Source organism: Pteropus medius, unplaced genomic scaffold, assembly GCF_902729225.1.
Source record: "Pteropus medius unplaced genomic scaffold, Ma_sr-lr_union100, whole genome shotgun sequence".
In the NCBI taxonomy this organism is placed as follows: Eukaryota; Metazoa; Chordata; class Mammalia; order Chiroptera; family Pteropodidae; genus Pteropus; species Pteropus medius.
The window spans coordinates 1,515,800-1,543,268 of record NW_024349797.1 but is presented as its reverse complement, the minus strand read 5'-3'; the positions used below and the strand labels follow the sequence as shown (position 1 = coordinate 1,543,268).

The 27,469-nt window shown below is 43.4% G+C and overlaps 1 protein-coding gene and 2 pseudogenes across 4 annotated transcripts in view; 2 read left to right on the top strand and 1 right to left on the bottom strand.

The window, feature by feature from the left end:
- The window catches only part of DPF3 (double PHD fingers 3), a 242,064-nt gene that overhangs the window by 174,510 nt on the left and 40,085 nt on the right, over positions 1 to 27,469 (top strand). For 2 of the 4 annotated variants that reach the window (XM_039883703.1, XM_039883701.1), the window contains 2 exons: positions 12,967 to 13,095; positions 15,981 to 16,622. In XM_039883703.1, coding sequence (XP_039739637.1) covers positions 12,967 to 13,095; positions 15,981 to 16,183 — 332 coding nt within the window. In that variant the 3' untranslated portion in view covers positions 16,184 to 16,622. Of the gene's footprint in view, positions 1 to 12,966; positions 13,096 to 15,980; positions 16,623 to 27,469 lie in introns of those variants that run through there. The other 2 variants (XM_039883702.1, XM_039883700.1) reach the window with 1 other exon arrangement.
- LOC120619798 (uncharacterized) lies at positions 5,700 to 5,818 on the top strand (annotated as a pseudogene).
- Positions 19,710 to 27,152, bottom strand: LOC120619759 (10 kDa heat shock protein, mitochondrial-like; annotated as a pseudogene).

Genomic DNA, 27,469 nt, shown 5'->3' with positions numbered 1-27,469 from the left:
AATAAATTCAATCTAATCCGTTTATCTGTCCGTCTATCCTTCCATCTATCCATCAATCCATCCATCCATGCACTGGTTTAGTAACCATGTACTGAGTGCTGCCTTGGTTCCTGTCCCTGAGGAGCTCACAGTCCTGAGCAGAGTGTGTAATAGGGTATGTGCAGCATGGTGAAGGAGCAGAGGGCTCAAGGGCACAGTGTAGTATCTACTCCATTGGGTGGTGATGCTCAAAGCGTAGCATCAGCATCGCCTGGGAACTTGTTGGAAATGCAAAGCCTTGGCTCCTCCAGGCCTCCTGAAACAGAGACTCTGAGGGTAGGGACCAGCAGCCTGTGTTTTAAGAAGCACTTCAGGGCATTCTGGTGCCACCAAAGTTTGAGAACCACTGCATTAAGGGATTTGCAAAGGCTTCATTGAGGAGGCGACATTCAAGGTAGCCCTTAAAGAATGAGGAGGAATTTCCTGGGAGGAGAGAAGGCTTCCCAGGTAGAGGTAACTGTATGTACAAAGGCAAAGAGACATGAAACAGCAGGGTGCATCAGACAATTGTTAGTAGTAAGGTCTGACAGCATTGGAAGAGTGGCAGAAATGTAGGCAGGGGCCATGGTTGGAAGTGTCTTCTATGTGTGGTTGTCATTCTGTAGGAAATGGAGAGCCACAGTAGCAATTACTAGAGGATAAGAACCAATAATTTATAAAGAAATCTGTTTGACATATTATTAATTGTTATATGGCATTTCTCTTGTAGTTAATAGTATAAATGAGTATAAAATACTCTCTATAACATACTCGGAGCTCCTAAGAGGGAAATGTTTTTTAAAATATGTGTCTATAACATTTATTTCAAGCCTAGTTTCAGGTCCATAGAATGGAAGTTTGGGTTGTCCTGGGTCCTGAGAGGTCTTCATCTTCCAAATAATAGTGGCGTGCCGGACACATCGGCTTTCAGTATCTGTCAAGAGAAGAAAAGGCCCACTCTAGGGCGCCTTCGGAGGGCATGTTGTACTGTGCAGAACTGAAAAAAGAGACCCGAGTTGATTAAGGGTAATGTCGGCTGATTAGATAATCTGAAAATTAGTCTGATAATGTGCAAATTATCTAAAAGAAGCATATGATGTCATTGCCGCACTAACAGGAAAGATCTAACAGATGTTGTCTTCTGACATCTCTGTCCTCTAACTTATGGCCCAGGGGCAACTAATCCAGCTTTGAGAGAGAGTGAAAATTACCTTTGACACAAGCCAAAGAATTTTGGACCTCTCTGAAAGGTGCCTGAAAAGCCTTAAATAAAGCCCACACAACCCACCACTTATCCAATCTCCATACAGGAAATTTAGGCTTTGTTATAGGAAGGAGAAAGGAAAATTCAGATATGGGGCTTTGTCAGGAAAAATGAGCTGCTTCTCTCTTCCTGAAGAGCAAATTTGGAAACTAACAACAGATGTTTTTTAGATGAATTATTATTTCACTAAATACTTTACAGATTGCAAAGTGAAGAAGAACCAGAGGGGTTGCTCTGGCCTCGAAAGTAGGCTGGGAGTAAATTTCCCAGATCGGTAGGTTATCCACACTCTTGACCTGGTGGCTCAGAGAATAGCAATAGATTTGGCCGGGCCAGGTGGGTATCGTGACTCCGCCACCCTGCCGTCTCTGTCTGTGTAAGTGTGGGTCAGTTACTTCCACTTCTTTGCTCCTTTGTTGCCTCATCTGTAAAGTGGAGAGAATAATCAAACTGACCTCATGGGGTTGCTGTGAATCTTCAGTGAGATGATGTGGGTGATTGGCACCAGGCCTGCACATTATAAGTGCTGACATCCCATCTCTGTGCCATTTGGACCAACAGAGCATGTCTGCGACCACAGATGGCCGATCTGAATCAGGGCCTGTCTGTGGCTGTGCGATACTGGGATGCTAACTGCCTATGGGGTCTCGTTGGCATTGTGCGTAACTATCAGAGACTGACCTGGCCCCAGTACCTCCTTTGCTAAATTTTAGATGTGGGCCACCAATCCTTCTACTTAGGCTAAACATGAGCATTTATTGAGAACTTAATTGTGCATGTGCCCACTTTGTGGAGCTAAGTGTAATCGGACCTGCGAAAAGCCATGACATGTGGTCTCAGCCTTAAGAGAATTTGTGGTTTAATCGGGAAATAAGATGGGTGCATGACACCCAGTGAAAGGAAGCTGTGGAGCAGAATCTAGCCAAGCACGGTATCGCCATATTTCCCCACGATCGGGCATCTACCTGCCATCTGCCTTTCTGTGAGCCTCTTATTTCTCTCACATTTTTGGCCTAATTACCAACAATATTCGGGATTGAAAAGTTTCATGTCCTGAGAAACAATGATGACTATAATGCTTGCTTGTGTCAGACACTGAGCTGAGTGTGCCACATGTATATAATTTGTTCCTCACAACAACCCTATAAGGTAGGCGCTATATCCCCCTAGAAGCCATACCAAAGCACACAGAGACTGAATGATGTGCCTGTGGGTACAGAGTGTGAATGAGAATTCTTCAGTCATCTGTCACTTCTTTTCCTACCTTATTAGAAATAAAATTATTTTACATCTAGGAGAGGAAAGAGGCAAAGAAGTGGTGGAATACCTATTCCACACCAGGCAATTTACTTGTGTCATCTTATGCAATGTTACAAGTCCACACGGCCCATGTTACTACCCTTATTTTACTGAGTAGGAAACCGAGACTCAGAATGGTCGAATAATTTGTTACATAGTTAGCAAGATGGGAAGCTGAGATATGAATTTGCTTGAGTTGGACACCATTCAATTATGTCAGCACATCGGAACCCCAAATGATGGATCCTAGTCTCAGCCTGGTATCTTTGTCACGGTCCTACTGATGTCCCTTAATTTTCACCTACAGACTGATTGTTGAATGCATCGTACTGCATAGTGGCTTTCCAAGAGAGATGACTGTTTATAGGTACCATCTTAGTCAGCTTTGGCTGCCATGACAAAATACCATAAACTAGGTGGCTTAAACAGTAGGACTTTATTTCTCACCGTTCTGGAGGAGACTTAGAAGTCTCAAATAAAAGTGCCAGCAGGGTTGGAGTCCATCTTGTGTTGGAGATGGCTGTCTTCTTGTTGTGTCCTCACATGATCTTTCCTGGGTACATGTGGGTGGAGAGAGAGAGAAGCAAGCTCCTTGGTGTCTCTTCTTGGAAGGGCACTGATCCCACCATGAGGACCCCATCCTCATGACCTCATCTAAACCTAATAGTCCCCCAAATGCCCCATCTCTAATGCCATCTCATTGAGGTTAGGGTTTTAACATATGCATTTTTGGGGAGACACAGTTCAGCACAGAGCAGGTACATTTAGTCTTCAAAACTAACTTTAGTCGTTTGTGATATTGTATGGACCCCACCCCCTCATTCCAAATTCTACTTGGGACTTTAATTTGTAAATGAGTTTTACTATAGGAAAAAAAAATCACACGCCATTCTGTTCAATAATTTTCCTGCATCTTTCTCATTCTGTGTCTCATTATCTTTCTTAGCTCTTATTTCTCTTTTTGACTTTGTTCTTAAAAAAAAGCTTTGCCTAAAGCAAAAATTCTAGGATTCATCCTTGGCTCTTTGTTTTCGTTCACCATCCATGTCAGCTTCCCTCCAAAACATACCCCTTTCTCCATCTCCTGGCCCACCACCGGTTCCTGCGTGGATCATTGCAACTCCTTTATTGGTTTCTCAGCTTCTGTTACCTCTTTTAGTCTATTCTCCACGGAGTAGCCAAAGTGGTCTTTTTAAAGTATAAAATAGATGATGCCATGCCCCGATCTCAACATTTTTATCACATTTGAATACAATCCGAACTCCTGACCTTGAGGGCCTGCAGTTTTTCTTCTCAAAGTGTGGTCAGCAGCATCGATGTCAGCTGGTACCCAGGGGACCTACTTGTCCAGGTTTTCCTAGGACATTCCCAGTTTTCGACTGAAAGTCCCATGCTCTGGGAACCCCTCAGTGCCACACAAATCCAGACAGTTGACAACCCTGTGGGGGAGCTTGTAAGAAATGTGGAATCTTGGGCTCTTCCTCAGACATATGAACCCTCATCTGAATTTTAATGAGATCCTTCAAATTTGAGAAGCCCTGGGCTCCAAGACCTGCTAGCCACTCTGACTTGACTTCTCTCAGGTGTGTGGTTGCATGTACCCAGGGCAGGGCAGTATCCAGTGGGCCAGCTAAGAGCCTGGGTTCAGAGCCAGTGTAACCACTTAGTAACATGTGACCTTAGACAAACGACTTAGCTTCCTTGTGCCTCAAGTACCACCTACACAAAACCAGAACGTTGCTGTATCTCACAGGGTCATGTGAAGATTAAATGTTAATTCATATGAAGTGCAGCATTAACAGAAAATGCGTGTGACAGTGTGATGTGACTCTCCCGTGTAGCTTTAGAGCCATGGTTCTCAAGCTCGAGCACTTCAGCATCCCTGGGGGTTTGTTAAAACACGGATTGCTGGATTCCACCCCAGAGTTTTGGATTCATTAGGTCTGGGGCGGCACCCTAGAATTTTCATTTTTAACAGGTTCCCAGGTGAAACATTGCCTTAGAGAAATCCAGCTTTCAAAGACTGCTGTTCAATCTATTTCCTTTTAATTTTATTTTCTTTCAGATGCCCCAAGTCAGGTAACTGTCCAGGAATCAGGCTGCACTATTACATCTAAGAGTTAGACTTGGTTTTCGTTCTTTTCCTAATGTTCCAACCTACGTGGGGCAAATGTCTCTCTGGCTTCCAGTATCTGCTTCCTGGCTTGCTTTTGGGTTTGTCCCCCATCTGGGCACTCATCCTTGGCTTGGGCTGCCCCTCAGCTTTGGGGTCCCTTGACTCTGTCCTAATTCTCAGGTCTGAAGCTTGAGGCTCATCTTTTTTCTTTTCCTAAATACTATTTTTCAGTCTGAAGGACACAGAAAATGCTGATCCATTGTGGACTGATGGGGGCTGACATACCTGAGTCCTGTGGAAGAGGAGTGAGGAGAGGTGGAGAGGGGCTAAGCTGGGCAAGACAGGAAGGGGGCTTGCTGAATTCTAATAGCAAAATAATAATATCCTGACAACTTCAATGGACAAAGCACTGAGTTCTAAAGCACTGAGATGTCCCCCAGTTCTCTGAGGGGAATGACACCACTTCATCCAGAGCCCTGGTGACAGAGTTACTCTCAACTTAAACATTTTCCCTCTCAACTGACTCATTTGGTGGCAATAACAAGTTGCTACGCCAAGGCATGAACTAACCCTCAATGACCTTCTGCTGGAAAATTGAAATATCTCCTTGTGCTTTCCCTAATCAGCACTGAGAAGAGTAATCAGTTTTGCTTGGTCTTTTTCTCGCTTTTCTGAAGCATCCATGACAGACTTGGTGTTGATGGCCTAAGGCAGGAGGACAAAGGACATTACCGACAGGTCAGGTGACCATCTAGCCCCAGAAGTGGTGATGTGGTGTCCTAACTCATGGCAAATTGCAACTCGATAACCAAAGACATTTGTCAGGATGGAGACATCAATGTGAGCAGACATGTGTTCTGTTTGTACAGCACAGTATTTAGGAGTAAATATTCTCAAGGTGTGCATTTAAGGGTTTGAGTTTGTATTTTCTAAAGACGAAGGAAAAGAAGGTAGGTGTAAGGAAAGATGGGATGACTGATGTCACATTTAAAAATTTTTATAGTGTACGGCCATGCCACCTTGAACAAGCCCGACCCCGTCCGATCTCGGAAGCTAAGCAGGGTCGGGCCTGGTTAGTACTTAGATGGGAGACTATCTAGGAAGACCAGGTGCTGTAGGCATAAGAAATAAAAATAAAAACTAAAGGATTGTAATCTGACAAGGTCCTTGCAATCTGTGAGGTCGACCAAGGGTTGCCTTGCCTAAAAAAAAAAATTTATAAAGATTCTATAGCCAGCAAAACACACAGTAAGACATTGTTTGTTTTCTCATCAGCTGTTGTAGGCCTCCCGGCAAGAGACTGAACATGGGGTTCAAGGGGCTCTGAGGCCAACTGAGTCTGAGAGCTCTTAATTGCATCCATCCTGCTTTTCCAAAAAATGTCCGAGAGAGAGGATTCCTGCAGGAGGGCAGGCCCACTGGCTTTCTTCACTGCAGATTTAGTCTTCCCAATGGGTCCCCCATTACTCCTTCTCCCCACTCTTTCTCTGTTACGAACAGAACTGATGTTAGCGGTGCCTTAGAATGGTCACTCAATACTCGGGGGACACTTGGCATCCACTCAGTTCCTAGTGGCAGATTCCCCGCCCCCAGCCTCACCTCCCAAAAGCCTCTGTGAAGATTTGCCCATTCTTTCATTAAGTATTTATTGTCAGCTCTGTGTCAATCACTGTGCCAGGTGCTGGGGATTCAGAGATGAAAGCCGCTGCCCCTGCCCTCAGGGAGCTCACGGCTAATAGAGGAAGAGATACCTACACAAATGAAAAACAGTGATGAAAGGCTGACTTCCTCTGCATTTGTCACCCTGTTGAAATCCTCAAATAATAGGCCTAAAAGGAACCTTAAGATGTAATCTAGCATATTCTCTTGCCTCTGGATAGGCAGGCACTCAACAACCCTGGATGGGGCAGACTTTCCCAGCGCAAAGGCCACTTCCAGAAGCCTGCTCCTTAGACCATGCCTTCAACTGTATAACTGCCTTCATTTCTAGCTTTCTCGTGGCATGTGCTGCCATTTCAGCTCCTTCTGTCTCATGCTGTGGCATTTGAACTCCATAATCTTGAAGACATTCAAACAACCCTCGGCCTTCTCTTCTCCAGGTGGGCTGATCTCAGGGGTGCCCGGGATCATTCTGTATTAGCAGCCCCCCTTCCCTCTATCGTATATTCGCATTGTCCTCAGTGCCAGGTGGCAAAATGGCTGATGAAGAAGACCGAATTCTCTGCCACTGGAGACTCTGAGGGCCCAACGGTCACGTGGTGAGTGGACCCCGATGTCCACTTCCCCACCAGGCTCCCCGATTCCCCTGCCTTTGCACATTCAGTGAGGAAGGCATTGTTTGTCTCCTCCTGGAGCCCCGGGGCAGGGCCTGAGTTGCTATTAGGTGGCCAAGAAGAGCCAGCCTGAATGGAGTTCCACATTTTTATTCCTTGGATCTGTGGGATTTATTTTTTCATCCGTTCTAGGGAAGCAATGAAAAAAGGTGTCAGGCCTTGGGGATAATTTATATGAGTAAACACGTAAGGAGTAGGGTGAGCAAGAGCATGAGAATTAAGGCCATTTATCCAGGCTCCGAGGCTCTGTTTGCCCTCTGGTCCAGCCTTCCTCACAGTCTTTATCTTGTCACGTTAACCCCCTCCTCGCTGTACTGCACGTGGGCTGAGCACAGATCTCTTCACGGTGGACTTCCCTGCCCCAGCCTTCCGCTGTTTCCCCGTCCCCCGCCCACGTCCCTCATTAAAGGCTGGATGGTAGAAGGTAGCAGGATGTGGCGGTGGCCTCCAGCTGAGGCCTGCTCACTGATTCTGAAGGGAAGGCACGTTGGCTTTCACCCTCCCTCCTCACCCTCCCTGTCTCTGAAGCTTCCTCCTCCAGCCTGGCCTGTCCAGTGTGTCCAGCCTGGGGCTGCCTTTCTGCTTTCCCTCTTTTCCTGTCCCCTTTATTTTACTCTATCCTGTGAAGCTGTGCTCCGCACAGCCAAGTGCACCGGGCTAGGATGCTTTACACTTGAGAGATGAAGTAATAACAGGTGGCAAGACCAGAGGCTTCCAGAGCCTAGGATTCCAGTTGCCATGGAAACATGTCAGACCTGTGGAGGGATAGGAACTGTCAGCTGTGGAGGGTGGTGGGGGGAACAAGTGAGACGGGTGAGGAGAGGCACATCTCCTGGAGGGTTCTTCTCACTGTCCCCAGACTCCCCAAGGGCTGCACACCCCAACTAGCAGGCCCTGGGAAAACTGCTGCTGGAATGAGTTAAGGCTGAGTGGCAGACGCAGAGCATGGCTACGCGTTTGTACACATCAGGCCCTGGCAGGTGATCTTGAGTGTCTGTTCAGGATGTGAAGTCACGCTTTTGTGGATGTGCCATGGAGGACCCTAAATTTCTGGCTTGCTTCCTGTTTCCGTAGGACACTTGGGACAAAGCTCTGGTCTTGGAAGAACCAGATGAGGGGCTGTGGCTGGGGGTCAGATGTCCCTGCCACTCATTCTTTTCATGAGTGGCAGGTATATCACAGCAGAAATCAGACTGAAAGGGAGAAAGACAGCCCTGTCTGGGTGGTGGTTTTATGGAAGGTTTGGAGCCTTGTTTGCCATAGACATGTGGCCTGACTGGAATAAAAAATCCCGAGTGCGTACTTTCCAGAATTATTGCTCATCCTTTAGCATGTGTGGTGGTGGGACTATTTGGGGCTTGGCTTTCCTTCCTCTTGGTTTGATTTATGTGAATGCTCCCTCCCACCTCTGTTCTTTTGTTTTATTTTACTTTTTTGTGCTTCCTCATGAACTTTGTTCCTGATTTCCATTTTTTTTTTCCTTTTGAATTTTTTAGAGTTATCTCTACCAGGTAAATCCCTAAACTCCGAAGGCTCACTTTATTTTCTTAAGATCTTCCTTATATCTCTTATATGATCTCAGCCCATGAACATTAATCAACAGAACACCAAATCCATCATTGCGAGCTCTTCCACCGAGATACCACTCAGGCCTTTGCCCTCCCCGTCATCTTACTCTATAAAGCGGGACTCAATTTCCCATAAGCAGAAGCAGAATCTCTATTTAAATCCCACTTGCAAAGTCTGGGCAAGCTTCCTATTTATAGTAAAATCCTTTTTATAATGATCTCATATATGGTACCAGGAAATTGCTCACGGCTGGGTTAGGCCATAGGCCAGTAAAGCCATGGTGTGAGCTTTACTTACAAAAAATTTCTTCATGTGTGGGAGGAGGGAGGTAGATGGAGTAAAAGGGGTCAAGTAGGTGGTGACAGAAAGAAATCTAACTCTGGGTGGTGAACACACAATGCAATATATATATGCCTCACTGTTGAATTGTACACCTGAAACTTACTGGGTTTCGTTAACCAATGTCACCATAAAAAAAAACATTCCTTCACGAGCCTCTGGAATTCTCTGAAGAAGTCTTTTCACAGTGTATATGACAATAAACAGGGTCACCCTGGATGGGTGGCTGTGGTAGGGACATTAAATTTAAGTTCAAAGGGAATTTCCGCTTTTATCCGGCCGATCTCAATAATTTTTATCACCTTGGGCCTCCTAAATAACATGTTAGGTGAATCAAGTTGTCTATAAAGAGATTTATGAAATATTTTATATGCAATGTATGGCCTCTGGACTTCTAAGGAGGCAGAGAAGTGTGATTACAGGCCAAGAGTTTCTGGGGACACAGAGACCCTGGAGGTGAGTCCTGCCTCCTCCACTTGGTAGCTGGGGCCTGGAGCCAGCCCCTTAATCTCTTTGGACTTCAGTTACCTCATCTGTCAAAGAATCCCTACTTCACAAAATTTCTATGAGAATCAATGAAATAATGTATGTAAATCATCCAGCATAAGCTCTATCACAGTTCTGTAGAGTAATAAATGTCTACTGCTTTTTCTTCTCGAAAAGCAATTGAACAAGAGGGAGGCTGAGTCTCCTTTTCAAGAGACAACAAAGCATAGTCTTATATACTTTTCTTGTATGTTTGTGTACGGGATGATGTTTCACCCATCAATCATAGTAGGGGCACAGTGTTATTCTTCCAGCAACCCAGGTCCCTCAGCCACCCACTCTGGTGTACTCTGGGAGTTAGACATGACACCAGGCCAGATGACTGACCAATCCATTTGGATATGGACCAGCTCTACTTTCTGAGGACTAGGGAAATAAACCAGGCAGTGAATGATATTCAGAGCAACAAATAACTCTGCCTGGGGGAAAGCAAACACAGTGCTCTGTCCCCGCTTGGAAGACGTCCCAGGGGTATCACTGTGCTGCCTACTGACATCTCTGCCATTCTTTTCTGAGCCATTTGTCCCACATTATTGTTAACCATTTCCTGTGTGGAGCACACATAGGTGTTCCAAAGATGAGTTAGACATGGTCCCTGACCTGAAGGAATAGACTGTTTAATATGGGGAGATGAGGCAGGTGTGACCATTTATAAATAAGAGAGGCATCATAGACGTGATGTCAGCAGAGTGCCTTCCCCAAAGCCTGACTGGTCATTGCTGGCTGGGCAATTGGGAGAGCTCCATGGGAGAACTCTCACCCTGAAACCAATCCTTAATACCAAAAAGTATATGAGAACCAGATGCAAAGGCTCTTGATTAGTCTATTCCATGCCATTTTACCAGAACGGAAGAAAGCTTTGAGCTTTATCATGGGAAGAGAGTAGGAACCGAAGCTAAAAGGATTTCTCTGGAAATGAAGCATAACTATTCACTATCACTTCCTGCACTGGGTCATTGCTCTACTAAAATAATCTCCCCTGCCCCCCCGGCATGTCACAACTGCATACACCAGGGCCTGTAGCTCAGATTTTGGCACCTTATTCACCCCTTTGGCCAGGCACTTTGCATGACTAACAGCAAACACAAATACGTGTGGGGGACCCTGTTGTGATTCAGTCTCCTCAGAAACTTCTTTTCTTTCATCAGATGAATTAAATTCCGTTCCTTTGGTCCTTTTATATAGGATCAGTTTCTCCATCACTGCCTGCTTCGCTCTACTAGATCATTTCTGAATTTCTCATTTCTTGTAGTATTGGGGTCCCTGATTCAATAGGGTGTTTTACAGTGGTAAGAACTGTAAAGAATTACCTGGGATTTTTTTGCCTCGTTGCCTCTGAGAGAGCAAGATGGGTCATCAACAACTCCACTGGAGTCATCCGAGATAATTCGGCCAGGGTCCTTGTTCTTGCCACGAAAATATGCCTCAGTGTGTGCTGCCAGTGTTTCCGTCAGTCCGTGAAGGATATAGGCTTCATGAAGTTGAACTAAGTGAACTTCCCTGAACGGGTCATTCCAGACATCTGCCTTAACTGCAGAAACAATGCTGGCTCTTTGTATGTAAAATAAAACTTCAGTTATGAGTGTTTTATTGTGAATGGAAGTTACATGATCATAGAAATCCCCTTCTTAATTTTTACTATTCTCAGTGGATTTATCTTCAAAATTTGTGCCTTGTTTACCCCTGGTTATATAAAAGTATTCATGCTGGAAAAAAAAAGAATGACCTGGGAGTTCTTATACTCCGCATTCTACTTCTTCATCCTTATAACTCACAAGGGATACAGTGGGTTGGAGAAAATACGATTCCTTTGGTTGCTTAAAGATTTTGTGAAAGGGGAGGAAAATCTGACATAAGAGGAAGTCTCTCAGAGAACAGCAGAGAAGCAAATGATGAGATGGGACCTTCTGAGAGCTTTAGTGAGATGATACATGAGATTCTTTGATCGATTTTCATGCAGGAAGCTACCTAAGTTGCAACTGGCACCTTCACATTTTATATCTAGTTCATATCAATCGTGAAACTTAGCTTTGGTTTACACTCAGTCCCTAAATATAATATACCCTACTTCTTAATGTTCACCTTTTGATTGATTTCCACGATAGTCTCTTAATGAGGAAACCTGAGTTTATCTGCGTTGTAGATGTGCTCAGGTTTTTCTAACAGAGCTCTAAAAATGGTTAAGATGGCAACTGAGGGAAAAAGTAGAAAGGGACTTCCTTCTAAATTTCGGCAATGAAAATTTTATAGGCAGAGTAAAATTTTTACAAATATACTGATTTTTAGAGATTATTTGCAAATCCATTCTTTATAACATGCAGATGCCTTTGAGGTGCAGTGACTGATGATGAAAAACGCACACTCAACAGGCCACAGGATACGGCCAGCTCCTCGGTCTGCCCCAAACAGCCAACACTTTTCTTGCAGAGATTCGTCTGCCTCCCTGAAGATGAAAATCAATGACTTAGAAACTGATTAAACAATTCAAATAGCAACTGATAAATGGATTAACCCTCTATAATGTAATTCTGCAAGCTTTTGTCTTCTGCCTTTCCCAGGTAAGTTTTTCTATTCCTGGAGGCAAAGCAGAGGCATGGAGGAAGTGAAGGCCAGAGGGAATCACATTAAAGTGGGTGAATCCGTTTATCACTTACTGTCTGGATGGTATTTCTGCTCACATATCTTCTTCCTTTTACAGATTTGTACCCCACGGGACCCTGATTAATGTTAGCCAGTGAATAATGAAAGATAGCAGCAGACGCTGGGTATAGTGAGGAGGAAGATACCCCCGTGGTTTAGGCTGATCCCGTAAATGGAGAGACTTTTCTCCTTAGTCACAAACAGGGAGTGTTAATGTAACAAAGAAATGTCCACGATAGGTATAGAAAAACAGAGGAAAATGGAGGTGTTTCTCCCCAGGCAAAGAATCTGTCCAAGGCTTTACCCCCAGCCCCCTAGAAACTGAGAATGATTTCAGTGCTCGAGACATGGACTGTTTGTTCTCACAAGGTTTTGTTTTTAAGATTTTTTTGTCCCAAGATTTTTTGTTTGCCTTTGTATAGGATGGTCTTTACTCGCCCCACTGTTTATAATGGCCATTGGGTGTTTTGGGGCCTTGCCTCCAAGGGCTGGTTTTTCTGAGATGAGAGCAGTTCACTTGACTAGTAGTAGGTAGGGCTTCTGGATGCTCTGTTCATCCAGGGATGCAGTCAGAGGAGCAGAGTCATTTGTATAAAAACACAGAGCTGGGAAATGTTGCAAAATGCAAACTAAACTCTGGGTGGCTTCAAAGATATTACTACTAGTGAATTGAGAGGGCCAAAAAGAAAACAGCCCTAGTTAACCACTTGGTTGTAACAAAACCTCAAATTCTAGACTTTGTATTCTTCCTGGAGCAGATTCTGCTACACTATAGGAGAAGAGGGGCCAATAGAAATATGTCTCAGCCTAAAATTGGATTTTTAAAAAAAATGTTTCTACAGCTCAGAAAGGACCGGATGGGACAGTCATTCCCAATAACTACTGTGACTTCTGCTTGGGGGGCTCTAACATGAACAAGAAGAGTGGGCGGCCCGAAGAGCTTGTGTCCTGCGCAGACTGTGGACGCTCTGGTGAGTGTGGCCCCTTCTTGCATCTGTGCCCGTAGACCAGGAACTGTTCCACTTCATTCCTCTGCCATCTTGCGTGGTCGAAGGGTGGAGTGGAGAAGTGGTGATGCTTTCAAGTGGAGATGAGTTTTCAGGTCCTTTGATATTTTTCTTCTTTGGAGTGTAAGAACTAAAAGTCATGCCCTGGGATCCAGGGAAAAGGGAAAGGAGACGCTTTTGGCTTGCGTTTGGCCTTTCCATGAACTGGGGATTGCTTTGTGTGTGCTGCCGTGGACAACAGCAAGATAGTATGGAAACACCTGGAGACACAGGCAACATGCTTCCTTGTATCCGGTGACGTGCATGTAACAAAAAGATGTTTTTGTTCTGTGTAGTTCGCCTGGGGCGAACCAGAAGAGTATGGAGACATGAATATTGGGAGAGTAGCCACATCTTGAATCGTGGGAGTCAGAGATCCCTGGGCTCCTGGGTAGTTGTATAAATACCATGTCCATTGGCCACTCATCCCATTTCCTCATGTGGGACAGACAAAAGAGACCCCAGGAGATCAAGGAGGCAAAAGGGCAGGTGTTCTTAGGGCTAATCTGGAGTCGACTTTGCACATTTTGAAATTTTCATCTTTAACCTATCCAAAGACTAAAGTAAAAAAAAAAAAAAAAGACTTTGATCTTGTTCTTTCATTCTTAAAATGAGCTCAGCTTTTCAAGTTTCGTTAAGCTCTTGTTTTGTTTTTCAATTTAACCAAACCATTACTTTTGGCTGGTTGTGGTTGGTTGGTTGGTACTACCTATTTTTCCTATTGTTTTATGTCATAACTTGGCCAAAGAGAGAAGATTCCAGACTCATCTTTAGTCTTATCAACTGCTGCCTAGTAGCTGAAATATAGTTCAATTGTGTGATTGGTTCCAACAGTGAGGAGTCATTGCTTCTTTCCATACTTCTACTGAGTGTCTTTTCTACTCCTAGTGCCAAGGGAAGGACTGAGGTGACCCTACTTGGGTTTACCGTAGTAACTCAGTTCTTCCTTTGCTCTGTCTGCAAACCTTAGCTTTAGTCCTTTCATTTTGGAGTTTTGGATTGTTTAGGGTTCAAGACTGACTTGAGTAGCAAATCAGTAATTGAAAAAGGACTGGTTTCCATTGCACACAACATTAAACACCCCGACACGGTGGCCCATCTGTGCAATTCTGTCAGTTCATTTATTTTCCAAATATGATACCTAATGTCAAACTTTTTACTCTATTGGTGCTAGCTTAGGAAAGAGGGCCCATCTGATAGTGGACCCTGGGTTTTAGATACTTAAAAAGAAAATGAAACAAATGAAATTCAACTCAGTGTTTTTTATAAGTGAATGATCAGATAAAATCTCTGCCACTAGAAGCAAAGTCACTTGCTGGAGTGATATTCTAAGCAGAATGATATGGACTGCTGTGGGTTTGGGATGCATTAGAGAGGGCAGCTTCAGAATTTTCATTGCAAACAGCTGTAAATTTCCCCCTTCCTTTCTTATAAAGACGGGGTACTTGAATCTGATTGATCCATGGGGGACCAGAAGTAGGCAGTTGTTTTTTTTCTACCTAAAGCCTCTCTCTTCACAGCCTTTACTCAGCTTTTTCTTCCAAGGATCTGTCTGCTATGTGACTCAGGGGGCCGTTGTATACCAGCCTAGGTGTTTTCATTGCATTTGTCAAGGATTAATTGTGGCGGATAATTTAGTCAAGGTCTGACTCTGATATTCCTGAAATAGTCGATACCTTGGGAATAAACAAGTGGCATTAGCCCATGGGATGTGCTTGTTAAGGCAGGTGGGTATATCTACTTCTTTAGGGCCTCCCGGGAGTCCTTCCAAGGAAGACTGTGGAGCTCAGGAGAGCTATCTTTCCCTTCCCACCTACCCCATTACCTCTGTTTCCGGGGGCGAAACTGAGATTCCTGATATTGGCACCATAAGTGGCACATTATGACCTCATTTGGGAGCAGTCCTGGGCCCATTTAGAATGTAAAAAGTTTAAACCTGAGTTTTACCAATTTCAGGATACTGTATTTTATTAGGCTTTTTAACCCCTGTTTTACACTTTGTTAGTGCTCTGAGTTAGATATGACAACTCTGGACTTTCCGGGGTAACTAAGACCTGGATGTGTTTAGTGGCTGGAGTGTGGTGTGAGTGTGCATGTGCACATGCATGCCTGTGTACACACACATGTATGTGGGTGCAGATCGCAGAAATGTCCTCCAGTGGTTAAAGAAAATGAGAGACTCTTTTATTATCTACCACTCGTCAGACTTTCCGACTTTTGTTTGCTTTCAGTGCAAATGAACTACATGGTGTAGGAGCAGAATTGAAAGGGTACCGAAAGAATGGGATTAGAAATGGGTAAAAATAAAAATAAAATGGATGGAGGCTTAACCACCTTGAACAGTGTATCTGACAGTAATACCTTTGTAAAGCTGACTGTCAAAATGAAGGACATTGTGCAAAGGAACACCAACAGAAAACACCAAAGAAATACCAACCAGGCTTAAAAAAACCACCAAGGAAACTCATTGTCTGGGGCAAGATTGAGTGAATGTGCGTGTGTATGTATGCATACAGAAGAGAAGAAAGAAAGATCGTGGGTGAATCTTTTGCTGTCAGAGCTGTGGACATATATATTATGGTGGAGACGATGCCTTTTCAGGGAGGGAGTAATCCTTTACTCTGGAAGTGTTGACGTTGCCCCTTTACCCCAAATCCCTGTCGCCAGGTGATGCACCCAGTTAATCTCTTTTGGTGTGAAATGGTTTATGATCTTACTATGAAGAATAACACTGTGATAATGTAATAAGAATATTAATAATGCTGTCTGTTGCTTAACCCATGTGCTGATATATTCATCATACATGTCAGCTCATTTGGGAGGAGAAGGCAGGAAGGAGAAGGAGGCAGCGGCCGCAGCACGCACCACGGAGGACTTATTCGGTTCCACGTCAGAAAGTGACACCTCAACTTTCCACGGCTTTGATGAGGACGATTTGGAAGAGCCTCGCTCCTGCCGAGGACGCCGCAGTGGCCGGGGTTCGCCCACAGCAGATAAAAAGGGCAGTTGCTAAACTCACAAGCAGACTCTGGGCAATTCGCCATCACCCTCTGACTTTGGTCATTGTTCTGGTTCTAATATATATTTTTTTTAATGAAAGACGACTTTAGGTTTTCCCTTCATCCTTGCTTTTCCTCTTACTTTCCATACATCCCTTCCCCCTTTCCCTCTATTTTGCGTATGTACAGCAGAAGCACAAACTACTGAAACAAAACAGAACAAAAGAGCAGAATCACAGTCCTTCAGTGCGATGGCATCGCGATGTACTATTTATTTTCCATAGAAATGGGAAGTTAGGTGAATTATCTCTTTTGGGGGGGAGGGGATCTTTTTGGCGTGAGCAGAGTTGATTTCCTCAGTTTTCCTATTTATTGGCAAAATGAAGAGAGGAGGAATATTGGGTTTGGAAACAAAGAACCAATAACATTAAATAAATTATTATTTATATATTCTAACTGTTATTAGCAACTGACTTTTTTTTTTTTTTTTGAGAGAGAGAGAGAGAATGAAGGGAAATCAAAGAAATTGAAGTAGTATCCTGTTTAGAAGAAAGCCACTGGGGGGAGGATTGATCCAAGGAGACCTAGTCGGGAGGATTTTCTCCATGGGAGACGGTTGCACTTTCTGTACCCCACCGAGCGCGTGGCTCCCCATGGCAGACCCCCTCCCCATTGTTCCTCCCTGACCTTTCCATCTTCCTCCCTGCTTCCGAGAAAATGTCAGCAGTTCCCGAGAAGGCTGGGGCTGCTGCGTGTGGCCTCCCTCCAGCACCTGAGCCCCCGACCGGCAATGCCTCCTGGGCTGTTCCTCTCTGTCAGCACAGCCGCTGTTTTGTGGTTGCTGGTTTTTTCCTCACTTTCCTCCTGGTGAAGAGCAATTTCCAAATGCAGGAATGGAATACAAGCAGAAAGTCATGGACTCAGCAGTGACAGAACAACCTGAGGCCTCCGCCACGCTCACGGAGCAAAGAATGATACCTCGCAGTGTATTTTCCTCCCCCTTTGCCCCCTGTTGACAAACATAAATTCCCGTTGGATGATCAAGTCTCCCGTATTTTCTTCAATTTTTTTTATAGTGCCCTGCAGGCACTTTGTTTTATCTTTCCAATAGCATCTCCTGAAATAAACCAAAGCAACACTTGCTCAAGGCCTCTGGGGCTGTGGAGAAGACCGTCCACCTTGTTGGCAGTCCCAGGAATTCACAGCGGTGCGGTCCTAGTCGAAAGGTATGTCTTGGCTGGCCTGTCTTACCATGAGGGCAAAACCATCATAGTTTTTTTTTTTCCTCCCCCTTTCTTTCTTTTCGTTTTCCCCCTAGCTTGTCTTTGTTTTTCTGGGTTTGAACCCCCTTATTAGTGTGGGAGTGGCTACTCGAGAGTCTTCCACCCAGCCCTCTGCTGTGTACATACATCCCCAGGTGGGTTTGGGCCTAGTGCGGGGACTGAAGTTTACTTGGACTCTGGGAAGGACTCTTTGTGGAGAATGGAGGGCTTCTGGCTTCTGGCTTCTGGCTCACGTAGAAGAGAAAATGGCTGGGGAAACGCTTGGCTAACCGCCTCCCTTGGCTGTACCTGCAGAGTGGCATTCAGGGAACTGATGCTGGAGTTGGCTGCTGTACTTGGGTAGGAATGAGGGGGTGCGGCCATCGGCGAACTACATGTTCAGGGTGGTATTCCTTGCTCCAGTACCAATTTAACAGCCAAGGGGTTGTGTCCAAATGAAAGCAGATCTCTTATTGGCACAATACTCAACCAAGCTGACCTGAAGATTCTGAATTCCTACTAAGTGTGGTCAGGGTCTCTGGCCTCCATCAAGCCCGGGTCCAGGGACATGGACACAGCCGTTTGGCTTGGGTTGGGAGATCTGGAGGCCACAGAGGCAACAGGCTGCTTTTAAGTATCTGGGAAAATCTGCTTTGACAGTCTAGCCTTTGCAGATCCTCATGAATTAGACCTCTCATTAAAATAACAAACCAACCAAGTAAGAGCAAGAACCAAGCAAAGAAACCCACAAATGCTTCTCTGGTAGCCTCAGACAGAAAGGACTTCTACTTCTCTCCTGCTTCACATGTCTAAGTGCTTGCCTGGGCATTTGTTCCCAGTTGTGAGAGAATGAAAGTAACAACCTCACCCGCTTTTGAGATGTTCTGCCTAATTCGTATGTGTATGTGGCCTGTTCTTAGGACATATGGCATCAACCTCCAATATTTAATATTTCTGCATGCTCACATGTGTGAAAAAGCCAGTATAGTTGGTTCTCGGTGGTTTCTGCTAAGGGGATGCAATCTGTTCTTGCTGCCATTCTCCACTTTACTTCATCTGTTCTCTTACTTTGACTCAGGTCTCGGATTCATGGCATTATGACTTGCTCTCAGTGATGAAATGTGAGCTTCCGTGTTAATAAAAACACGTCTGACCAATCTGTACTATCATTTGAAATCTATGTAGTTGTTTGTAGTCCTGAAATTCTCAATGAGGCCTACCTTTGAACTTGAGAATAAATTTTAAGCCCACATAAGTAAAACAAATTATGAAAACCTAACTAATTTCAGGGTCTAGCTTGGGGTTCTGAAGGGAACCAAGAATGAAGAACGGTCTCAATGAGGCAGAGTCCCATGGGAAGATTTATATGAAGATAGCTAGTGCTTATCTATTTTATTTTTACTAGTATAGCTTGATCTTTCTTTCTTGTTGGGCTAGTAAATATCCTCATCTTTCTCAGTTGGTTTAGCCAATGGGAGCATAGTAAGGTGCGTCTTAGCATCTCCTGAGCACCTTGTCTCACCTTGCTCAGTATCTTTCAGCAGACTCAGAATTTATTTCCTGATAAAAAACCAAACAAAAAAAACCTAGAAGGAACTTTAAAGATGATCCGTTTCAAACCTTTCCCTTATCAGTTGAGAAAGATACACCCAAAGAGGTTAAATGAGTGAAATTTGAGAGAGGAGAATGGACATTGCTTTGGATACAAATGTCTTTAAGGAGAAAGAAGGAAACTGAGAGGAGGCGTGGGAAGAGGAAGCTGACTCTCCAGGTTTCCAAAGACCTTGCTGCTGGTCCATGTGTCTTCATCCCCCTTTCTCTACATAACAGTGGCCAACATTTATATGCCCAAGTTGTTCAGAGTGCTTTCCCTGGAATAGTTTACTTAACCTTTGTCATTACTGCATTAGGCAGGTGTTTATATCATTCCCAGTTTATAGATGAGGAAACTGAGACTTGGTAATAAGGTTAGGAAATGTAGATAAAGCCCCACACTTAATAAGGAGCCAGGTTTTGACCCCCAGCAACGTGAGTCCAGGATCTCCTGTAACCTTTTTTTTTTTTAACCATCGTTCTGTGCTGCCCCTTGCCCTATGCCTACATATAGAATATAGGAATATAATATAATGTGTTACATATATACATGTAGAAATATATATTTTTAAAAATATTTATAGTTTGGATATCATTAGTTTATTATAAAAGAGAGAAATGGAAATTATTTACATGATGAAAGGTTTCAGAACTTTAGTGGATGCCATTTTAACAGCGATTTGTTTCAGTCTGCATGCTTTACAAGAATGTCACCTTCTCTAAATAAGAAATAATTCTTATCTAGAACCATTTTGGTGCCTCCATAATCTGGGAGAAGAACTTCATCTCCAACTTCCATGCTAACTGGTTGAATCTCTCCACACTTTTCCTTTAGAGCCCTATCCAACAGCTATTACTGTTGCTTACTATCCTCTTCCTTGAGATTTTTCCGGAAGTATGATGCCTCTTTTGGCTACAGTTGTGGCTTTCAACTAACACTTGGTCGAAGAGGAGAAGATATAAATGTATATCTCTCCCTTGCTTTTTCTCAGATCCAGTTGAAGAAAGGGGTGTTTACAATGAATATAGCTTTAAATGGTAACTTTATTAAAAGAAGAGTAAGCAATTAGATCCCCTAAAAGAGAATTCCAATTAAAATTCTGTACAGAATATTATAGAAAGCTTGACTTCTAAACCATCATTTCTAAACATTTCCTCCTGGTGCCTATTTGGAACAAAGGTCTCCTTTTCTTGTGACCTCTGGAATTGTAAGAGCTATGTCAGTGGTCAACACATCTATCATTTTGTCGTTGCTTTTGTTAAATAAGTACCACTACTCAATATTTAATATAAAAGAAATTAGAGTCATCAAGATGAAAATGATTTGACTAGTTTTTTTTGTCCTCAGCTCAGTAAAATACTCACCCAAAATGCTTCAGAAATGTCACCTAATTTTCTCAGTTCTAGCCCAAAGATAGGAGAATCAAAGATATAGAATCATCTAAATTTGTTGTAACATTCACCTTCCCTTGGGGGAACTGTTGATGAAAAGGTGATTATTGTTGTTGTCTATCTGATGTTTTTTCCTACCTAGAACATCTAATCCTTTATTTCGGTTACGGAGACCATGTAGAAATCAGACCCCCTAATTACTATAACACTGGAGTGAGAAATATGCATTTCATTTTTTAAAGGTGCTTTAAAGTCAGTAATGCAATTTGCTACTTGCATTTTAGAGAGGAGGATTTAATAAAAATATGATGTTCGCATCAATAGTATCTCTTTAAGTCTCCCTGCTTATTTTGCATCTCTGTATGCACCTAATGGGCTGCAGCCTGATATTGCCTTTATATAGCACTTGAGGGAACACAAGATCATTACTCAGGGAGAGAACTAAAAGCTGTTTGGAGGTTCTTACTTCATGGTGGAATAAAATTAATTAATATTATCCCAATATGCCTCCTGTTACATCTGATGAATATGATCTTGAACTTGTACTTAAAGTTTGAGCAATTTTTGTGCAGGAGATATTTTTTAGCCTTTGGAAGTGAGGTTACTTGTGTATTTTCTTAGTGAAGCATTTTTGATCTAGTGAGTAGGAACCTAGAGTAGAAATGAAAAGTTCTGGGTTCTAGACTCAATCCCTGTGTGAGTTTGTTGCCGTGAATCTCTGCCTCAGTTTCACTATCCCTAGGATATGGACATTTCTTACCCTATCATACTATATAATTAACACTCTCTCGTGATGATTCTTAAAAAACCCCATTTTACTGATGAGGAAACTGAGATTTGCTCAGATTAGATAACTGGTCTGAAGTTCCAGGGTCAGTAAGAAGTGTCTGGGTCTTCTAATACTCTTTCCTCAATCTGGACTGACTTCTCCATAGATCACATTTTGAAGGTTTCTTGATTAAAATCAGTAAGGGCTTTGGGAACTTTCATTCAAAACCTCATTGGATTGAGAGGAGGCGTATTTGATGCTGTTAAAACAGAACGAATCCAAGCCCAACCTATGATCACATTAGAATCCTGCCGAGGAGTAGTAATATCTAAGTCCTCATGAACTTTCCCAAAGAACTAGAGTTGGGCTTTCTAAATGGTCAGTGTTTTGGTGGTGACATTGGGATGAACATGAGGATGGAGGTGGCGATGTGACAGGGAGCGAATATTTATGGCTCTGTTTTGGTCACGTGCCCAAACGCTTCTAACACTGAAACATTGGATTATGTGATACTGTGTGCTTAATCAAAGTGATTTCTGACCATTTACTCAAAATAACAATATAGGAAAAACTATTTTGCTTGATTGATTTACAGAATAGCTGAGAATGATTGAAGATCCCCGACAAAACTGAATTATTAGCTAAGAAGCATTGGCAAGTAGGTTTTCGAAGTATCTCAATACTGGCTCTAAACCAATGACTAAGATTTAAAAAGTTTTTTCTAATTTTTAAATAATTTCAGACTTACAAAATACTTACACAAATTATACAAAGAATTCTGATAGACTCTTCACCTAGATTCTTCAAATAAACACAGCACAATGATCATAATCAGGAAATCAACACTGATGCCACGCTACAACCTATAGACTTTATTCAAAATTTGCCAGCCGTCTCATTTATGTCCTTTTTCTGGTCTAGGATTCAATCTAGGATCACGTTTTGTATTTAGTTGTCATGTCCTCTTTAAGTCTTTTAATCTGGAGTAGTTAGTTCCATAGTCCTTCTTTGTATAACCTTGATAACTTTCAAAGAGTACTGGCTCGTCATTTCATAGAATGTCCTTTCTTTGTGTGCTGTTTCCTAATGATTAAAATCAGGTTATGCATTTTTTGGTAAGGATTCTACAGAAATGATGTTGTATCCTTCTCAATGCCTCATATCAAGGGGTACCTGATTGATTTATTTTATTACTGGCAACTCAGGCATTTGGCTTTCAGCTTAGATCCAGGCTAGTATGTTTATAGACCTTCGATGATAATACTTTAATTCATGTATACCTTTGTTTATTTGGCAACTAGGGATTGGGTAACAGTATTAGCGTGACTTGCAGCCCTGTGAAGGATAGGATGAAATTAAACATGGGGCCAGTGGATTTATTTGCAATCTAGTTGGGAAGAGTAGGTATTCCCAAGTAGTTAATAATGTGTAAGAGCATCATGTGATGCGATGTCTTTACGTGATTATTTTTGCTGTCGATCACAGTAGTCAGGGAGATTTTCTTAGAGGACGTTATCTAGATCAACAAAGAGTTCTAGATTGACGATTGCTATTTACTCCACAGGCAAGAATGTCTCTTGTCAGAGGGAATGGAGATAGAGCGAACAAAAGGCAAAGCTGGGAATCACAACCTGAATCTTGTAAAATGGCAAAAATTGCAATGTGAAAACATGCCTAAGTATTCTTCTGTAGCATTTTATTCATGCTGCTAGTGTAGTGCTTATTAGAATGTATTACGATTATGATTGTTTTTAGCCTTTCTCATTAAACAGATGGCATGTTCCTTGAGGGTGAAGATGAGGTCATTTGTGTCTCTTGGACAATGCCCGACAACAATGTGCCCTAATAGTTTGTTGAAATTAACTGAGAAGTGAGAAATGTTTCTGAGCTAATTAGTGGAAGGATTTAATGTCTCATTCCATAGATAGTGGATGCTCAATAAATATTGTTGACAGAAAGGTTAGAGAAGTCATATCTGGACACTGTATCTTTTGGTCAAGTTAGAGAGCGTGGTTGAGATCCAGGAGGCAGTGAATGAAGAAGTAAGTAGTGGCGAAGAGTGGAGGACAGAGAATGAAGATGTGAGGACGGGGGCTAGGGGAGAGTTGAAGGTGTGTGGAGGGATGCAACATCAGCTTTCTTGAAGGGGACCGAGAGCATCAGACCAAGAACATGGCAGAAATTTCCAGTGGCCTACCATTGGCTCCGCCAGAGGAAATGAAAGAGAAAATGGATGTTAGGGAGGAGCACAAAGCTGGGAACCAACCAGCTGTTATCTGGGTGGCTTAAATGGGCAAGAGAAGAAGAGTAAAGGTGTGTGTGTGTGTGTGTGTGTGTGTGTGTGTGTGTGGTGATGTGTGTTGGGGGTCAATGGTGGAAATTTAAGGAAATTGGAAGGGCATGGTTATTAGACAGGCTTATTAAAAGGGTGGCAGGTGACATCTGACCAGAGGGGTGAGAGGCACTGGGATGGGGACAGAAAGACTCCTGGCAGGGGGTAAAGGTCTGCTTGGATGCCCAGCAAGTGAACACTCGGCAGGCACTCCATGGAAAGCCTGGAGAAAGGCTGACTGGCTTTATCATGTGAGGGAGAGGGTTGGAGGCAGGTAAAACAGTGAAGAGATGAACACGAAGGAAGAGGAGGGGAGTCTGGGAAGGGAGACCAAAAAAGCAGATCCGAGAGGTGAGACAGTAGAATAGGATGGGATGGAAGGCGAAGAAACACAAACAGGTGTGAGGGGAGGGCGTGGTGATGGGTGGAAACCAGGTCCTTCTTAGCCTCCCCGTAGACAGACAGCCTCGGCTTTGGAAGTGGGTCTGATTCAGTCCTGTACACCTGAGCAGGGACTAATAATGCCTTGGATACTAGAAGGGGAGATAATGGGTGGGGAGGGGAGTTTCAGCTTGGAAGAGGCTGAGTTGCTCATTTGATTTTGCACTTTGTTCTCTTTTAGCTTGGCCATTTTCCAGTTGGGCTGCTCCTTCCTTTTCTTTCTCAGCTCTTGCCACTCGGCTCTGTGTGAGCTGGGAACTGTTAGGGGCACCCATCTCTGCCCTCAGGAAATGCTTCTGGGGTGAAATGTGATAGCACTTGGTTTTATTGCTTACTCCTTTGTGCCGACTCCTCCAGTCCAAAGACTAAAATAACTTAGCAGATTTTATTTCAGCTAGAAGCAAAATCCATGTCTGGTTGGTAGCCATCCAGACTAAAAGACCCACCTGGTTTGAACTGCCACCAGGGTCTAGGGCTAATATTTGGAATTACTGGGCTAGTTGAGGACTGGAATGGATCTCTTGGCTTGGTTCTCTCTCCAAGCAATTCTGACACTGCAGAATCACTTGGGGCGGTGTTGGAAGTGATGATGTGTGCATGAAGCAGTGTCTTTTTGACCTCAGGGCAAATGGGGCATTGGTTGGGGTTTTCTGTGATTGCAACTAGTCCTATACCTTAGAACTGCTCATTTCCACTTAGGTGACAGGAAGACAGATTGCATCATAAAAGTCCTTCTTGGGTATTGTAATAGTGAAAAGATTCAGTTTGATTTCGAAGTGTAGGAGAAAAAAGAAAATTTTGCTAACATCCCGTTTTGCCTACTATGCCACCTAGGAATTGAAAATCCAGCTGTGCGCTCTCTGTTTCTTTGTCATTCAGTTGCCCAGAAGCAATTGACCTGCCCTTTTCCTAGCTGATTTCATGCTGCTGATGCTCAAGGCCCAGGTGACACTAGTTGCACATAGCCATAGGCTCATTAGCATGGCAATTAGTTCGTTGTTTTCTTTCTTTTGTTTTATTTTTAATTCATTTCATTTCCACCACCCCCTTAATTTTAATCTTTTCTTTTTAGGTAGTTGTCCTGGGCTGTTGTTTTTTGTTTTATCTTTCGTTGCCTTTCCCTCTGCAGTCAATTCTATGACCCGGGGACTCCAGCATCCTTCAAGCAAGCCATTTCCGAAGAAGGTGAAAAGAAGCAATGATGACTTGCACCTCCTCTTCCTTCTTCACCTCCTTCTCTTCCTCTTCCCTTGCCTGGCCCCTTCCTACGCGTGTGTTTCAGTCAACACAGGAGCCTGGATTGTGGCAAACCTCCAGCGCAACTCACCTCAGCCCAGAGAAGCCTCGGGAATGGTTTAAGTTTGTGCAATAAGAAGATTTTTTTTTTTTTTTTAAATTCTTCATTACATTTTCTTTAAACATGAGAAAGTACCCAGGTTAGACTGGAATTGCCTGGAATTGTTCTACAATAGAAATAACTGAAAACAAACTGATGGAAAAAAAAAAAAGAGTTAACTATTTTATTTATTTCAATATTTAAAAGGAAAAAGTGCTGATATGGCACAGTATTTTTGTTTAAAGTACCTTCCACTTCAAAAGTTAAAAGCAATTTTGTGAAGACATGAAGTCAAGAGTACTTAATGTAAAATAAAGACTGCATATAACTCTAGGGAAAAATACCCCACATTTTGAATAAGAAAATAAAGATCAACTCTGCTCTCAGGCTTTTTAAAAAGCCATTCGTGTATGTGCGTTAGGTATTTTTATTTCTGCGAGTTGGATGTGGTAAGTGAGGAGTGATCAGTTATTTTTCCTTCTTCAAAAGTCTGTTGAAGTGTTGGTGATGTTCGATGATTGTGTTAAGACTTGACTGACATAAATTAGCCACAAAGGCTATCAGCAGTCTTTCCAAGCCTTCCACTCCCCTGCCTCCTGCCCCCCAAAATACCTCTCTCCCCTCACCCAGGCAAGCCCTGTTTGTCTGAATGCCAGGCAGGCTGCCTCCTGGTTATCATGTTTGACAAGGCCTAGTTCTGAAAGGAATTCCATCTAGTGATTAAATATATCTCTGCGAGTTCAACAGATTCAAATACAGCTTTGTTTAAAATAATGAAGTAAAGCAAGAGAAAAAAAAGACAACAAAAAGCATCAGCTGAGATGATACTAATTTGGTCACCAAACAGCTCCTAGAGGAGACTTGCAAAGGGAGCCTTCAGTGGAGCTGGCTGGGGCCTGAGATTCTGGAGTGTCCCCATGGGCACGGAAGGCCAGCCCGAATGATGGAAACTTCAGATTTAGTTGCTGGTGGGGTAAAAGAGAAAGGCAAGTGTTCTGCCATGTCCTTTTATGGCCATGCTGGTAGAAGTGAATGTTGTAGCCTACGAGATATAATTCAGCATTGTGTCTCTGGCCTAGTGAAGGAGCTGGGTTGATTGGCTTGGGCACTGGGTTTTACTCCAGGTCTTTAACATGCCCATGTGCTTGGGTTTCCTTCACTTGTAAGCAGAGTCATATTCAGTCTCATGCTGGATATTCTTGTCAGCAGAACTTCTTTGAGTGGCAGTGTTACTGAAATGGTTCTGAGCCTGAGAATCTCTCTTTTGCCTGTAAAGGAGAGATTGATTGGACACCAACGTCCTGCCAGCCCTTTTAGGTCTCATTCAAGGCCAGTCCCTGGGGAATCACTAAGAATGTCTTTATATCATTTTGTAGCCCTTTATTGTGACATTTTCTGATAGAAAATGTCCCTTGTCAAAATGCTAATAATTATAATAATAATTCGCTCTCCAACCAACTCCCACAAGTTTTAACATCTATAGAATTGTGATAAAGCTTTGCATAATGTAGGGTTTGTATCAAGTTTGTGTAAGTTTTTGTTAAATAAAAGTCTGTTTCTAATGCTTCTATAGCATCTCTGTAAATTTTGCTTTACCAACCTCTGAGTTCAACTTGCATGTAGTCCTAGAGAAGGGACACCTGAAAGGGTTCTGCCCACTCGCTCGCCTGGGATTTGTTGAACTCTTGTGTTCTATTTAGAAGCATAATCTAGAACAGTGGTTGGCACTGGCTCGGCTGATAGGTGGTGGCATGGAAAATGAACAGTGCCCAGGGTTGGTGCCAGCATCTGCTCTCTGAGTTCAGAGATGCTGTCACCCGCCCACCATCACCATGGCCATCATTATTACCCTCTCCATGGTCCAAACAGATGTATGTACAGACCTAACATACCTGTTTGATGTTGCTGTCACACACCAGTGCCAGGAGTAGTTTTGCACAAAAATGCAAGGGTTGGTGCGTGCTTGGAAACCGCTGGAGGTTAACGTTTCCATTGCCTCAAAGATGCTCTTGCTGTCGCTTCTTTAAGCAGCCAGTTGGTGCGGCTGTCAGCCAGGCCCCTATGGTAGGCTGTTCCCTGTGTGTGGAGGTGGGCATTCTTCTCTGATGACTCCTCTAGGTCAGATAAAACTAGACCAGCCGTTCAGGCGAGGTCTCGCCCTTAGGACATCGCCAG